Source organism: Lissotriton vulgaris, chromosome 4_1 (assembly GCF_964263255.1).
Source record: "Lissotriton vulgaris chromosome 4_1, aLisVul1.2, whole genome shotgun sequence".
In the NCBI taxonomy this organism is placed as follows: Eukaryota; Metazoa; Chordata; class Amphibia; order Caudata; family Salamandridae; genus Lissotriton; species Lissotriton vulgaris.
In genome coordinates, this window is record NC_141691.1 from 695395421 (window position 1) to 695410938 (window position 15518).

Here is a 15518-nt window from a genome sequence, read left to right on the forward strand (position 1 = left end):
TCCTAACATAGGTGCGAAGGGCGGGCATGCTTTCACATTGCATTACAGTAGGTAAGGGCCAAGAGTCCTAAGGTCACTAAAAGAGAATCAGTAAAAATCAGGAGGTGAAAAAGCAAAAAGTTTTAGGGAAATCCCCTAAGCAGGGCCATTTCCAACAAATGAGTTCCTTATTAGAACGATTCCTGTTGAATATAATGGTGGTGCAATGATGAATTAAGACATACGGCTGCTATTGCTGAAGTGATGACACCCTGAAAAACACAATAGGCCTGTCTTATTGATAACAGCCTTATATTGTGATGTTAAATCTCATACGTAGGTAGTGGGTATTGTGATTACATTGTTCAGGACCGGCTAGGGGGATAGGATGATATGAGGGTGTCACTATGTGGAGAAGCGTGGCTCACTGGTTAGAGCAGCAGACCCTGATGCAGAGGTCTGGTCCGGGACCAGGGTTCAATTCCCACCTCGGCGGCTCTTGGACTCAATCTCCCTGGACCTGATAATTCTCGCCTCAGTGCCTAGTCTAATCATGGGTCCCACTTGTGACTCTGTGCAATAGCTTGCCTAATCTCCACAATGGCCCCAGCAGCGCTTGGATGCCTGGCTTCACCTTGGGGGTGCCCAGGAGTGGACATCTCACAGGAAAGCCAGGAAGGGTTCCATAGCGGTATGAATACAGCGCTATGAGACCTCTGGGTAGAAGGTGCTATATAAATACAAACACATTTACATTTACTAAAGGTATTTCCATATAGCTGATGTACACATTTGTAATTTAGTACATAGTATTTAGTAGTGCATGCTTAATAAAACTACTTTTCCTTTTAAAAATAGAAAGCACTGAATGAACAATAATGTAGAGGAAGTTGATGGGGTTTTTAGCCCACACCAGCTCCCTTGAGTAGGCCTTAGATTGCCATGCTTCGCTACCCTAAGAGAGTTAAGGGCTACCATATGGTACTTGGGTCTCAGTGAAAAGACAATTGTAGATATATTACTTGCTAAGGACTCACATCCTTTACAACTAATAATCCAATTTCTTACAAGGATTTATTCAAAAACCTAAAGATAGAGCAAGACAGAACTATAAGGTATCATAGTCTGCAACTCTAATACTCATAAAAAAACTAACCAGAAGCAAAAGGGATGGACAAATTATTTATTGGGTTCACAACCAGATAGATAGCCACTACTTATTTTTAGATACGTGAGGCACTCAGTATTTGTGGTTTGTAATTGTCTTTTATTTCTTTATCTTATTAATGAGTCCTTTCCTTTTTATTGTTTTTAAGTGAAGCAAAGTTTACACAAAATTTCTGTTTTAAATTAATCGGATTCCATAAGTACTCACCTGCATCTAATTAGAAGAGACTTGAATACTTGAATCGGAAGGCAGGAGGGCGGGAGACGAAGACCGGGAAGCAGTGTTACCAGAAGTTATCAGAAGTAGAGCTGCAATCAGAGGGAGGATCAGCCTTTTATATGTTGAGGACGGGGCTTCAAAAATGGGGCCACAGCGTGGCTGCACCGCAGCTAAACCCACCTGCACCCGTCCGTGCCCGAACGGGACCAGGAACAAGGAACCCTGCACTTTTTCTGCCAGAAAATAGCAGTTATTACCGGTACACAAGGGAAGCGCTACTCAAGTTAGGTAAGGTCATGAGATACAAGGGCCCCCAAGCTGTACCATGGGTCCTTTTTCATGCCTTAACTGCAAGTGGGGAAGCCGGGCAGTTGTAGATTGGCAATGTTTGGAAGAGGATAACTTGACGGGGATATCACTGAAATGTATCTATTTCAATGTGAGATCCCTTCCCAAGAACTGTTTGGACATTCTGACAGAAAAGAAAGCCTGATTCACCTTCATAACGGAGAATTGGCTGGATGATAATAACTTCCCTGACATCTCTACTGCCCTTCCTGAGAGCTATAAGATATTAAAGTATGATAGGGTAGAGCAGAACGGAGAAGGAACAGCATTCTCTTTAAAAATTGCTACACTTGTCTCTCCGAATTTGTAACGCCACTAGGGCACTCTGGGATTCTAATATTTCAAGTCTCTAGTGGAGAATGTAAAATTATTGGGGAAGCAGTAATTTACAAGCCCCGGGCGATAAACCTGGATTTAGTGCCAAACTATTTTCTCTGCTGCATCCAGTATGTAATCATTTTTAGTAATAAATGATTTTAATGGTCATTTTGAAAATATGGAAGATCTTGGGTGTAAATGTTTGGAAAGTGACATGTTGATTTTACTATTTCAACACTTGAATAGAGGACCCACTCATATTGCAAAGCATTCACTCGATCTCTTATTTTCTAATATTGAGTCCTCTATCATCTCAGGGATTGAACCTTTATCTTGGACTGATCGTTTTTTAATCTCCTTCTCCTTTACACTACCTAGAGGGAAAGAACCTGCATACACCCTCAATAAATATAAAAAGGGTGTGGAATCGTATAACCACAGATCTGTTTGCTCTCCATTTTTCTATAATGGAACAAACTGTGCTGAGAGCCCTCCCAGAGCAGGTAAAGATTTTAAACCTAGAAATAAGCACTGCATTGGATCAATGTGCCTCCCTGAAAAGAAAGTAATCTAATTAGTAAATCTCTATCAGAAAAGTGGTACTCGCCAGAACTTAAATTGATGAAAAGAAAATGCAAATCTGTGGAACACAGATGGAGCAAATCCAAAGAGGATGGAGACAGATTAATATACAAGGAGGCGCCATAGATGTATCATGAAGACCTCAAGCATACTAAAAAACTGTACTTTGTAAAAAGAATTCAAGAAGATAGCAATTCAACTACACAATTATTCAAAGTAGTGAAGGAATTTTCTAAGCCAGGTGTCATTTCCCAATCAGTGACTTCTTCAGAAGCTAACTGCCAGAAAGTTAGCAACTTTTTTTATGCTAAAGTTTCACAAACCTTCTCTACATTTAAAATCCAACCTGCACTGCAGGATATTAATTGGGAAGTTCTGGAACCCTACCCTGAAGTACCCTCTCATTTAGGAAACGAAGGGGCATATTATCAAGGGGGTTTATCTCTGCTTTTTTGGCTTTAAAAGCCAAGAATGCGGAGATAAAATTATCTCCCTATTACCTAGCTGTCGCTAACACCAGTTAGCGACAGCTAGTAGGAGATAGCGACCATCTTGGGCCCCGCTTTGCATGTCAGTGATATTTATCACTAATGACATGCAAAGTGGGCGTGCCAAGATGTTAGCGACTGGAAACAGTCGCTAACATCGCTATCTCCTATTACCAACTTTTGGAGATATTCGCGCTAAGCGCGAATATCTCCAAAAGCTAACACCTGCCCTGAGCAGTTCTTAACCATGTTATCCAATGGGAGGTGGATAACATGGCTAAGAGCATTAGCTCGGTAATGCATGAATATCGCGGACTTTTCAGCGATATTCATGCATTGCGGCCGATTTTTATCGCATTTGCGATAAACCTTGGTAATACCAAGGTTTATCTGCGATAAAAATCGCCGCAGCTCGGCGATAAATTTTTGGCTCTAACCAAGCAATAGCGATAATTATCGTATTGCTTGGTAATATGCCCCCCGGTTCCTTTTAGCAAATAGAGAAGGTAATGACTGAAGTAAAATCGGGTTCCCTGTTAGATCTGTGTCCACCCTTCATCTACGCCCAGTTAACACCTGTTCTGTGTCCTTACTTAACACACATTTTTAACCAATCTTTAGAAGCACCTATGTTTCCGGATGCTTGGAAACAAACTATCGTATTTCCACTGGCAAAAAAAGCAGGTATAGATGTTTCCAACTTTTCGATCTATCGAACAATCTCCCAACTTCCCTACATGTCCATGGTTTTAGAGAAACCGATGAACAAGCAAATTTGTTGACTACTTAGAGACAATTGATTTCTTAGATCCTTCACAGACAGGTTTCAGGGCTATGAATAGTAATGAGGCTACACTATTAGCAGTGTTTGATAATATTAGGCTACTGGTGGACAAGGGTATAAATGCCGCCCTGACCCTTTTGGACTTGTCAGCAGTTTTCGACACTGTATCTCATAGCCTCCTGATGAAAACATTATATGAAAAAGGACTCCATTCTAAAACCCATCAATGGTTTAGATCATTTCTAAAAAATAGAACCCAGAGAGTACACCTTTTCTCTAGCCCAAAAACAATCAAGTGTGGAGTTCCGCAGGGAGCATCGTTGAGTCCCACCCTCTTTAATGCTTATGTCTCTCCATTGGCCACAATGGGAAGGAAATGGGGCTTTAACAATTGTTCTTATGCAGCTGGCACACAGCTGCTTATAGCTATAGCAGAACGACATGAGGACACTAGAGATAATCTGGTCAATTGTCTCTCAGAAACTGCAAATTGGATGACAAACTACTGTCTGAAGTTGAATACAGAGAAGTCTGAGATACTTCTCTTTGGAAGAGCACACCTAGTCTGGGACGTATCTTGGTGGTCCCACTCGGAACCTAAACAGATTTTAAAAAATGTAGGAATTCTGGTTGACAATGGACTAACCATGCAAGACCAAGTTAAAATACTGTGTGGTAAATGCTTTGCATGCTAAAATTATTCAGAAGACTTTCAAATGGATCCCGGACAACTGGAGAAAAACTATTGTTCAGGCCTTGATAACTAGCAAGCTGGACTATGGGAATGCGCTATATGATGGTATGGCTGACTACTCATTCCATATATTGCAGCTGACCCAGAACGCAGCAGCCAAGCTGGTCTGCAACAAGAATAAATACAGCGTGGCTTCTGTGTGTTTGAAGGAGCTACATTGACCGCCTATGCGTCAAAGGGCTAAGTTCAAACTATTTTGCTATGTGCATAAAGCCTTATACATGCTTAGGCCTAAATCCTGCAGGACAAAGTTGACTTTTATGTCCCTCCGCGAGAACTGAGGTGTTGCAATCTCGCTATTGTTATAACTAGAAGCATAAAGAAAGTCAGAGCTGGAGGCCACTCTTTTCATATCAGGCAACCGTTTATTGGAATAAACTTCCTTTAGACCTATGCCTCACTGACGACCATATGGGGTTTAGGAAGGAACTGAAAACATGGCTGTTCAGGACTTAATTGTTGATGCTTCGACAATTGTCTTCACAATATCGGTTAGCTATCTTAGCGATATCCATTGGGGTGATTGGTGCACTTTACAAGTACATTAATAAAAAAACAGGACGATTAATCAAATCTATGATAGAAATAGGGCATGCCTTAAAAACATATCAGATGCTATAAATAAATATTTGCATGCCAAAAAAGAGAACTATGTGACACTTTAGTAGATGTTCCAGAAGTCGATCTGATGCAAGAAAAGAACGTTCTGAAAGTGGATCTTCGGAATGTACAGCAAAACAAGTAAAGGTATATCCAAATTATCCAAAAATAAAAGTGTCAGGAATTATGGATTATCTAAAGGAATTTTATAATATTTTTCCAAATGTCCCAATACCACTGCATTTTGGTCTGTTAACAATATATTTTCCAATGTTCCCATCTCACCATCATCAGGATGTGTAATCAACACTATTGCCCAAAAAATTATAAATATCAGAAGCTGTCACTTCTTATCCCCTATGTTGCCTTCTTCACAGAAACATGGATGAAACCCACCTTAGCCCAGACATCGCAACCGCCATCCCTGACGGCTTCAAAATCATCCGCAAGGACTGTTCCAACTGGCCAGGAAGAAGCATCACCATTGTATACAAAAATACCATCAGCCTCACAGCTGTGATGATCAATCACCCAACATGGAACACCAAACCCATGCACCACCCTCCACGGCACCCTTGTCTACAGACCCCCCCTCAGCGAAGCTATAACTAACTTCATCGCTCACCACACTCTTGCCTAAACTGACTACATCCTCCTTGTTGACCTCAATTTCCACCTGGACAACCTCGTCGAGCAAAACACCTCTTCTCTACTGGAGAACCTCCCCACCATCTGACTCAAGTAACTGGCCACCTCTCCCACCCACTCAACAGAACACACGCTCAACACCATCATCTCCGCAAGCAACAACATATCTGTCAGCCACACCTCCGAGCTACATTAGACTGACCACCACTGCGTCCACATCCCCTACGCCAAACCCACAGTACAGCACCACACCCACTGCCATCCTCACAGAAGCTGGAACAAAGTCCCAGAAGACCAGCTCACCACCTCCCTCAACAAAACCCAACCACTCACATCTACGGATGCCAATGCCTCAGCACGCAACCTCCACTGTTGGATCTGCTACTACGCCAACGCACTCGCTCCCCTCAGGAAACCCTCAGGCCAGCAGCCTTCCAAGAAACCCACCTGGATCTCTACCGTCCTCCAAGAATCCAGGCACAAATGGAGGAGCAACAAGATCTTGGTAGACAATGTAGCCTTCAAACCACCATCTCTGCACACCACCACCTCATCAGATGAATTAAAAAAAGACCTTCACAGGAACACATCAACACCAATGCCCCAAAAAACTAAGAACTCTTCCCCATGGTCAAAGAATTCACCTAACTCAGCACGGAGACAGCAGACATTCCCCCCCGCAATACCACTGCGACAACCTCGCCACCTTCTTCCACCGCAAGATCAAGGAGATCTATGACAGTATCTCAACCCAAATCCCACACGCGCCACCCACAACCACTGCACCCAATGGCTCCTGGCCCCAACAGATCCCGCCCAACTGGACCAACCTCAACCCTGATGACACCCTCAGGATCATTAAGAGCATCGTCTCTGGAGCCCCTTTGGATCCCTGCCCTCGCCACATCTTTTACAGAGCTGGCACCACATTCCCCCTGAACACTGCGCTACCATCAACTGCCCCATTGAGTCCACCACCTTCCCCAAAGACTAGAAACATGCAGAGATCAACCCCCTGCTGAAGAATCCCTCTGCCTACCCGACGGACCTCAGAACTACAGACCCATCTCTGTGCTCCCCTTCCCAAGTAAAGTCAATGAGAAGGCCATTGACGCTGAACTCTCCGAGTACATCTAAATGAACCACATCCTGGACCTCTCCTAGTTGGGCTTCAGAAGCAACCACAGTACAGAGAGAGATAAAATCTGCACCCTCATCATCAGAGGCAAAACTGCAGCGCTCATCCTATTGGACCTCTCAGCAGCCTTCGACACCATCTCCCATCACACTCTATGCGCAAGATTCCACGATGCCGGTGTGCAAGACAAAGCCCTAGAATGGATCCGCTCCTTCCTCACTGGCTTAACACCTTGAGTCAGTCTTCCACCGTTGTACTCAGTACTCACAGAGATCAGCTGTGGAGTTCCCCAGGGATCCTCCTTGAGCCCCACCCTCTTCAACATGTACATGGCTCCACTTGCAGCCATCGTCAGAAGCCATGAGCTCAACATCGTCTCCTACACCAACGACACCCAGCTGATTCTCTCCCTCACAGACCAACCCACCGCTGCCAAGATCAACTTCCACAATGGGAAAAAGGCCGTCACCACCTGGATGAAGGACAGCTGCCTCAAGACTAGACAAGAAAGAAAGTCCTCATGTTGGGCTCCACCCACTCCACTTGGAATTACTTCTGCTGGCCCGAAGTGCTCAGAACCCACACCCACGGACCACGCACATAACCTCGGCCTCATCCTTGATGCCTCGCTGTCTATGAACCGCCAAATCAACGCTGTCTTGAGCTCCTGCTTCCACATGCTTCATCTGTTTCAGAAGATTCAAGCGGATCCCCACCAAGTCCAGGAAAATGGTCACTCAAGCACTCGTCAGCAGCAGACTGGACTAAGGCAAAGCACTCTATGGCAGTACCACCAAAAAGCTCCCAAAGAAACTACAGAACATCCAATATCCACCAATAATCCACCAAGCTCATCCTGACCATTACCCATCTCAACCACATCACCGGTCACCTTAAATTCCTCCACTGGTTCCCGATCAACAAAACAATTACCTTCAAGCTCCTCATGAATGTCTACACATCCCTCCTTATTGCCAGACCTGCATACACCAACTGCCACCCCTTATTCCACACACCCGCAGACGGGGAACATCACTTACAACGCATTTATTACAACGCACTACCATTACAACGCAACCACTACAACGCAAACCATTACAACGCATTGCGCTGGGGGGCGCTCTAGGATAGGGAATATATTTAATTTACTATCCAACCCCTTCCCTACTATCCACCGGGACTGGAGTTGGAATAGTAAATTAAATAAATCCCTATCCAGCGCTTAAAAGCACTATGCGTTGTAGTGGTATGCGATCTAAAAACCGCGTTGTAACGGCAGGCGTTGTAAAAGCCTGCTTTGTAGTGACACCAATCCCCGCAGACATCTCCGCTCTGCCCAAATTGCCCTGGCCACCACCCACAGATCCGCAAGACCACGGCTGTAGGAAGTTCCTTCTCCTACCACGCTACGAAGACCGGGAACTTAATGCCTCTACATCTCAGGCAATCATCGTCTCTGCCTCAATTCAGGAAAGGACCTCAAGACCTGGCTCTTTGACTGAACCACAGATCCACAACCTCCCCCCACCACTCAGTGCCTTGAGACCCTAACGGGTGAGTAGTCTCACTTTACAAGAACCATGATTGATTAATTGCCTGGCTCTAATAAACATAAGAAAGAAAACACATTATAAATGAACTCTGCTGGTTAAGACGCACTGACTAAATCAATAAATCTTTCAAGACCAACTCATTATGTCAAGGAAATTTTGCCTTTAGGGTCTGTAAAAAGCAAATATACTCCTGTTTATTCCCTATAGGCTGTCTTTTCTCAGTGTATCCCTGCAGCAAGGATCCTTCCCCAACTGTGTCAAGGAAGGCTACTTTTCACCTTTTTTTAAACTAGACCCTAACTAATGTGAAACCAGTCCTGGGTTGCTTGTGTTCTGGTTCAGGGAAGACCTGGCCTGGCAGTTTTGTCTGGATGGTTCCTATTGGAGCAAAGTCAAGACTGATTTGCATATAGCTAGGACCAAACTGAGGTGGCATGTTGTGCAAAATAATGATGACCTGGGATGAGGCCCAAGTAATTCATAGTGGCTGAGATTAATTCCAATTCCAATCATCACGTTTTTGTATACTTTAGCAGAGAAAGTACATGACCATATTTACTATTAACTCCAAGACCCGAAAGTGCACTGGATGCAAACAGAATATAGTGCTAATGCTGGTTTACATGTTTGGAGTGTAAGTGATGCAATATGGTTCTTTTTAAAACATTTCTCCAACATAATGACAGCAGTGGCAGAAATTAAAAGAAAATGGGCAGTAAGTAGATCAAAAACATGAGGCAATGTTTGAAAGACATTTGAAGTAGCAAATAGATGCAAGTTATTCATGCAAGCCCTAAATTCCAAATTGCACAGTATACTTACATGTCGCTGGTGTGACAAGGGTATGGCATCGCTTGCACTTGGACTTCCGGTTCCATATATTCTTTACCTGTCTGCACTGAAGTGATTGCTCTTTCCACCATGTCCTGCAGTGGAGCAAAGACATGATTGTAGGCAAAACCAGCAGCTGGCAGCTTTTGTGGATGAGACTTCCACATGGGATTCTTCGTGTTATCCGTTTTCATGCTATATAGGACACTGGTCCTAATTGTGTAGATGACATGAGGGGGGAGGCGTTGACTAGAATTGTGACTCTCTCTGCTTTTGCTTGAAGAAACATTGAAAATTATACCTAGAAAGAATAAAACATATGGATCAAAGCAATGTATAAGAGATTCAAATTCAGTTCACAGCACAGACATCATTTAACTTGATAAATGTTAAGCAAAAAAGCTTACTTTCCACAAACTCAAAAGCTACTTTTTTTCAATTTTATCTACCACTTGAAAATTTGGCAGTCACATGTCCACCTTTTATTCTACAATAAATACTGTTGCTTAGCCTATTGTATAAGCACTCTCAAACTTGGTAGTTACAGAAATGCCCAGTGTCAACTTCCCTGTTTTGAGGGAGAGTTTATGTGTGCTTTCCTCTGGTGTCAATCCTGTTTGGAAGGAGAGATTAAAGTTATTGTCCAGTGGTATATTTCAGTTTCAGGCAAAGAAGCCCAACTATTCTAAATACCAACTGAAGATGCATCGTAGGTATCAAGGTCCAGTTGGGCCTAGGGCAAAGTATACACTTTTGCCACTTGTCTCGAATTTCCCTTCCCACTATGATGCTGACTTTAACTCCATCCAGCATAACTTTACCCTCCGCCATGTTTCCTCTGCCATGCCCTATCATCACGCTGATCCTTCTACAATACCTTTCCCTACCAATCCTTCTCTTTGTCCCAAAGCAAACCACTTTTTTTCTATAGTATCAACTGATACTAACTTGGTACTCTAGTTGGACCTTACTTAGACCAAAAATGGTCGAGCCCAACGCTGCTGCCTGTGGTTAGACCCATATATGCAATCCTCAAACTGCGCTATGACTACACTCTTAACCCCATGTCGACCCCTCACATACATTGGTTTCTTAACAGCACCTCCTATGTCACTTCTGGGTGAACTGCACACAATACATACCTAGTCTACTGGAATTCGGTATATAATGCTTCAGGGCAGATTCCACATGCTATATGCCCTGGCTGCTTTACAGTAAATAATGGGGTCACAAATAAGCCACTTTTGGGTGGTCCCCTCATGAAAGATACCCTGGCAGCTTAACAGTGTTTATTGGGTTTCAGCATCTACCACTTCAGGGTTTACTCCTTGTGGTGCATATCGTGGTTGCTTGACAATGCACACTGCGGTCAGGCCTCCGCTATTCTGGGTATACTCCCTATATGATATATTGCATGTTTGCCTAGCGGCGCATACCGGCAGTTTGGACTTATGTCACATGTGGATGGATCCCATATGGCACCGACCCAGGTGTAACTTACTCGATGTACTGGTAGGTCTGTGGAACTGCATCTGTTCAGTACATCCAAAACCCTATCAGGCACTCTGAAACACTACCCGGGAACCTAATACTCATTTGCATACTTCATCGCCTGAGGTCAGGGACATAAAGTGCTACATAAATGCTACATTAAAACATAAAGAGGGCCGGGGGTTACATTGATTTAGAAGGGCTCACAGAATAAGGTGCTTGGAGAAATCAGAATGTATGTGATTGATTTCAGACCACACTATTTAACCTCACTCGCTGCTAAATAATATATGGAAGAAGGGCATGTTTTGCCTGGTTTCCTTTCAAACTTCTGTTTGCCTACTTTTCAGATCTCTGCATTCCCCTCATTGCAAACTTGTGCATTCATTTTGTCTTGAACTTTACATTAACCCTTCTCTCTTTGGGTCATTGCCTTCCTTCTACTTTTATGTGCTTTATTGTTTCGCATAAATGTACTGAATACCTCTATAATTTATTCATTGAATTTGGAAAATGTGTATGGTGCAGGGTTGCTAATAAACCTAAGTGTTGTCATATAACTGTCTAGGTACACATGGAAAAACAGACACTAAAAACTTGGAAAAGTTGTTGTACAGGGCCTGATTTGCAAAGCATTGTTATAGAGTGTTTTATAATGCTCGAAAGTTAAGAGTGAGCCAAACTGAGGTCAGAATGCCTTTGTAAGTGAGAGAGAGATCTTGGAGACTGAAACAACTGATAGCGGATAAGGGAACAATCTATAGAGAGAGAGAAAACTGGGAGAGAGCATTCACAGCTCGATAGATCGGAGAGAGACAGAGTGAGTACAGAGAGAACGATGTGATGATAACTCAAATATCTGAAAAACAACAGGGGGGAAACTCAGTGGCCCAGAGTTACGAGTGAAAGACATGGACAACCAGCAGCATCTCTTCCACTGAGGGGAAGGAGCGACGCCCCACTGCTTTTCAGCAGAGCAAAAATGGAAAAATAAAATCATACTAACAAAATGGTGTTAACACTTTATTTTTTTCGAGCTGAGGAAGTTTTACAAGGCAGTGTCGGTCACAGCCAGCAGGTGGTGGAGCTATACAGCACTTAAGTGTGCATGACGGTTTGGCCGCCCTTCACGTGCAGGCCAAATAGTATTGCATACTTAGCATGTTCTCCACCTGGCTGTATTGCACAGCCTGTGTGGAGAGCATACAGAGGCTGCCACTCCCTATCTAATGCCAAACCAGGGTGCTCAGACAAATCACAGCACTGTTGTCATGTTGGTGATAGCAACATCGTGATTGACTTAAAGGAGCCTGTGAGCTTCCTGATTCCCAGACTCGTCAGGAAGAGAAGCGTAGGAGAGAAGATGGAGAAGAGACAGCAGCTGTGAAGAGGTTAGAGTGATTTTTTTTCTCAAACCGTCCATCCCCACCCTCCCCCGCCGAACTTCCCCCCCCCCACCCCCGATCTGTGCCAGCCACCACTGTGTCCAACAAGCCTCTTAAAAAAGATAGAATACAGAAATCTATAAGAAAGAACCAATTGTACTACAAAGAAGTTTATGCATTATCCACAGGTAACTCAAACTTGATGCAAATCTGTGACTCATTCAGACATGGGCATGCCCAAACTGTCTAGAAACAAGTTGATAAACCAAAACACAAATAAATGCACACATTACACATTAGGTAAACACATCAGCTGAGACATCCAAAGACCATCTAAACAAAGAAGATCACAAGCCCATATAAATATATTAAATAAAATCATAAGCCGCTGCGCCACACCTCTCCCATTCAAGCACAGACAAAGTCTGTTCTTATTATATTAAATGACGTTTCTCTCTATGACTGGGTTGTGCAGGATGTTTTAAAGTGTAAGCCAGGAAATCATTGGTGGTGAGATTGTGCCATTTATAGTACAATCGGCATTATGTGTTGCTGTGTTCAGGCAGATACACGTCAGTCAGTCAAAAACGCTCCCGTATGCTCATAGTTTTAGCGCATGGAGTTCCGTGCTCATACATAGCCATATCTACGCAAACCTTCGAGACCCATGGGAACGCATGTCTGCAGCGAACATTCACGACGACCTGCTTCAGTGCGACGCAGACAGAATACATATTTCGTGTGTTATCACATATCATACAAAAGCACAGAAACTCAATTTTCCCCAAAGACCCTAACGTTAGAAAGAACGGAAGGCTGCCTCCCGGTGTTAGGATGCATTGGTCGCTGCTTTTGTTAACATTTCTAGGAGCTTCCAGACCTGCCAACTTGTAAATAAATGTCACCTTATGAGGAGGGCGTGGAGCCTTGGAGGGGGTGGGACATTGAGCAAGAAGCACTCAGCTCTCCACCAAGCACACCACCTCCCTCCCCCCAGCCCCCCCCCCCCCAAAAAAAAAGCGTTGCAGAGGCTGTTGCTGATGTGATGGAATGTTTCTTTCACATCCCTTGATGGACATCAGCTGCTTACTGCATCCGATGACGAGCTAGAAAGACAATTTGTGCAGTGGTTTCCAACTGGTCTTTCCTGCCACGGTGTGATTTCGGCCGGGTGACCGTGTGAAGGGAGCCAAAATTGTTTGACACAGTGCATACATGCCACCAGACCAGATTCAGAGGGGAGACTTCGAGTTTGTAAGCCAAAAATGGCTTTATATTTCCCGCCTAAATTAGCTTCGGGTCTAATGGAAACCAGTGAGGAAAATGCATTCTTCTGATTTATTTGGTAAAATCTATAATGTTGCATGTGTGTTTGGTGGGTGACAACGTGTGAGTTGGCAGGCCTGAGATTTTGCGAAGCGAAATAGGGATCGGACTACATATGTATCAAGCCGTTTATGAATCGCAAAGGCCGAAATTCGCAGAATTTCGGCCTTTGCGACTCGCAAACGGACGTTTTGCACGTTTTGGAATGTATGAAACATTCCTAAAATAAGGAATTGCAAACTTGTGCGATTCATTATTTTTCCATAGCATTTAGGGAATCGCAAATTTGCGATTCCTTAAATGCTATGTATGTAGCAATTTTAGCTTGCAAATTTTGTTTAAGAATTCGCAAATTACCACCAACATTCAGTTGATGGTAACTTGCGAATTCTTCCAGAAATGCACAAATTGGCATTTTTAAAGGTGGCATATGATGCACACACATGACCATAGGGCATGTATGTGTGCCATATGCACACACATGTTCTTTTCAGGGGTGCAGCAGGGTGTCTTTGAGACACCCCTGCACCCTTGCAACAATTCTCAAATTGCGATTAGCAAATTGCGAATTCTCAATTTGAGAATTATTTTGCATTCATTCCTATGGGCCTCCTGGCCCATAGGAATGCATTGGAAATTATTCCTTAATTGCAAATTCGCAATTAAGGAAGCTTAAGGAATCGCAAATAAAAAGCGATTTTGTTCATACATACCATTTTGCATTTCCTAAATAGCGATTCCTTAAAATTCGCTATTTAGGAAATGCAAAATAGTTTGATGATACATATGGCCCATAGTGAGTTAATGATAATTAGCAAAATTCGGGGATTTTACAGGTGTGGGTCAAATATTTATACAAATGTTTCATGCCTTGTATTCTTACTAATAGGAGACCCGAAGGAATCCTTACCTGCTGGAAGCTCCTTATTCAACATATAAACCTAAAAGAAAATTACTTTTCCAAAGAGATCACCTCTCCGCCCAGCAGTTTACTTAGAGGATTTGACCTTCTGTGTTATTTCTGGTGAAATAGAAATACTGCAGGCAGAGATTACTGCCAGAGACTAAAATACAAAAACAGCAGTTGAGAGACTAAAATACGGAAGGTATGAGGACCTATGCATTCATTAATGGACTGAATGAAGGATTATTCAACTTGAGGAACTGATTTGCGATATTTTGAAAAAAGGATAATGAATTACCATTTGTACATGAGATACCCTGTAGTGCTCCCTTTGTTGTTAAGAATTGCTGAAAATATGAAAAAAATTTGCATCTCAAATGTTATTTTAGGCAGCAGTGGTCAAACTTGGAACGAGTTATAGATGTGATGCCTTTTTAGATCAATTAAGAGCTGGAGTGGGTTTGGAAATTCATATTCACCTTTTGTGAGTGATATTTTATCTGCGATCAGGAGTGCTAATGCTGCTATTACGTAAGGTGCCCCGGAGGCGAAACCAGCGTTTGCACCTGCTTTGCTTACCCCGGGACATTTAGGTATTATAGAAGGAGGCGCAGATGCTTTTGTGTCCCCTTCTATAATATTGATAGCGCTGGTGCACTTAAAACGCCGGCACTATCAACAGAGGGTGTTCCCTCATTTGCATGGTGGTGTGCCCTATGCAAATGAGGAAATTCCTTTGACTCTGCGCCTGCGCCATATTACTGGTGCAGAGTCAAAAAAGCACTCAGGCGGCGCACTGACAGTGCACCATTTAAAAGGTGGGGCACTGTCAGTGCGCCTCCTAACAGCGGCCCTCTGCAGGAGGTAAACGGGGGTCCCTTGAACCCCCCAGACATCCCCTTGAAGGCGTGTACAGTCACTGACTGCACCTGCCTCCAAGGGAATCTCCAATCCTCTTTGAAAATGCAGGTGGGTGCCGCCTGCACTATGAAAACATGGAGT

At 43.5% G+C, this 15518-nt stretch overlaps 1 protein-coding gene across 1 annotated transcript in view; it reads right to left on the reverse strand.

Annotated features, from left to right (window-relative positions):
* ABCA13 (ATP binding cassette subfamily A member 13) overlaps positions 1 to 15518 on the reverse strand; it is a 2590787-nt gene that overhangs the window by 1780305 nt on the left and 794964 nt on the right. Inside the window, exon 20 of the mRNA XM_086964984.1 lies at positions 9402 to 9711. Within this exon, the coding sequence (XP_086821110.1) occupies positions 9402 to 9711 (310 nt within the window). The remainder of the gene's footprint in view (positions 1 to 9401; positions 9712 to 15518) is intronic.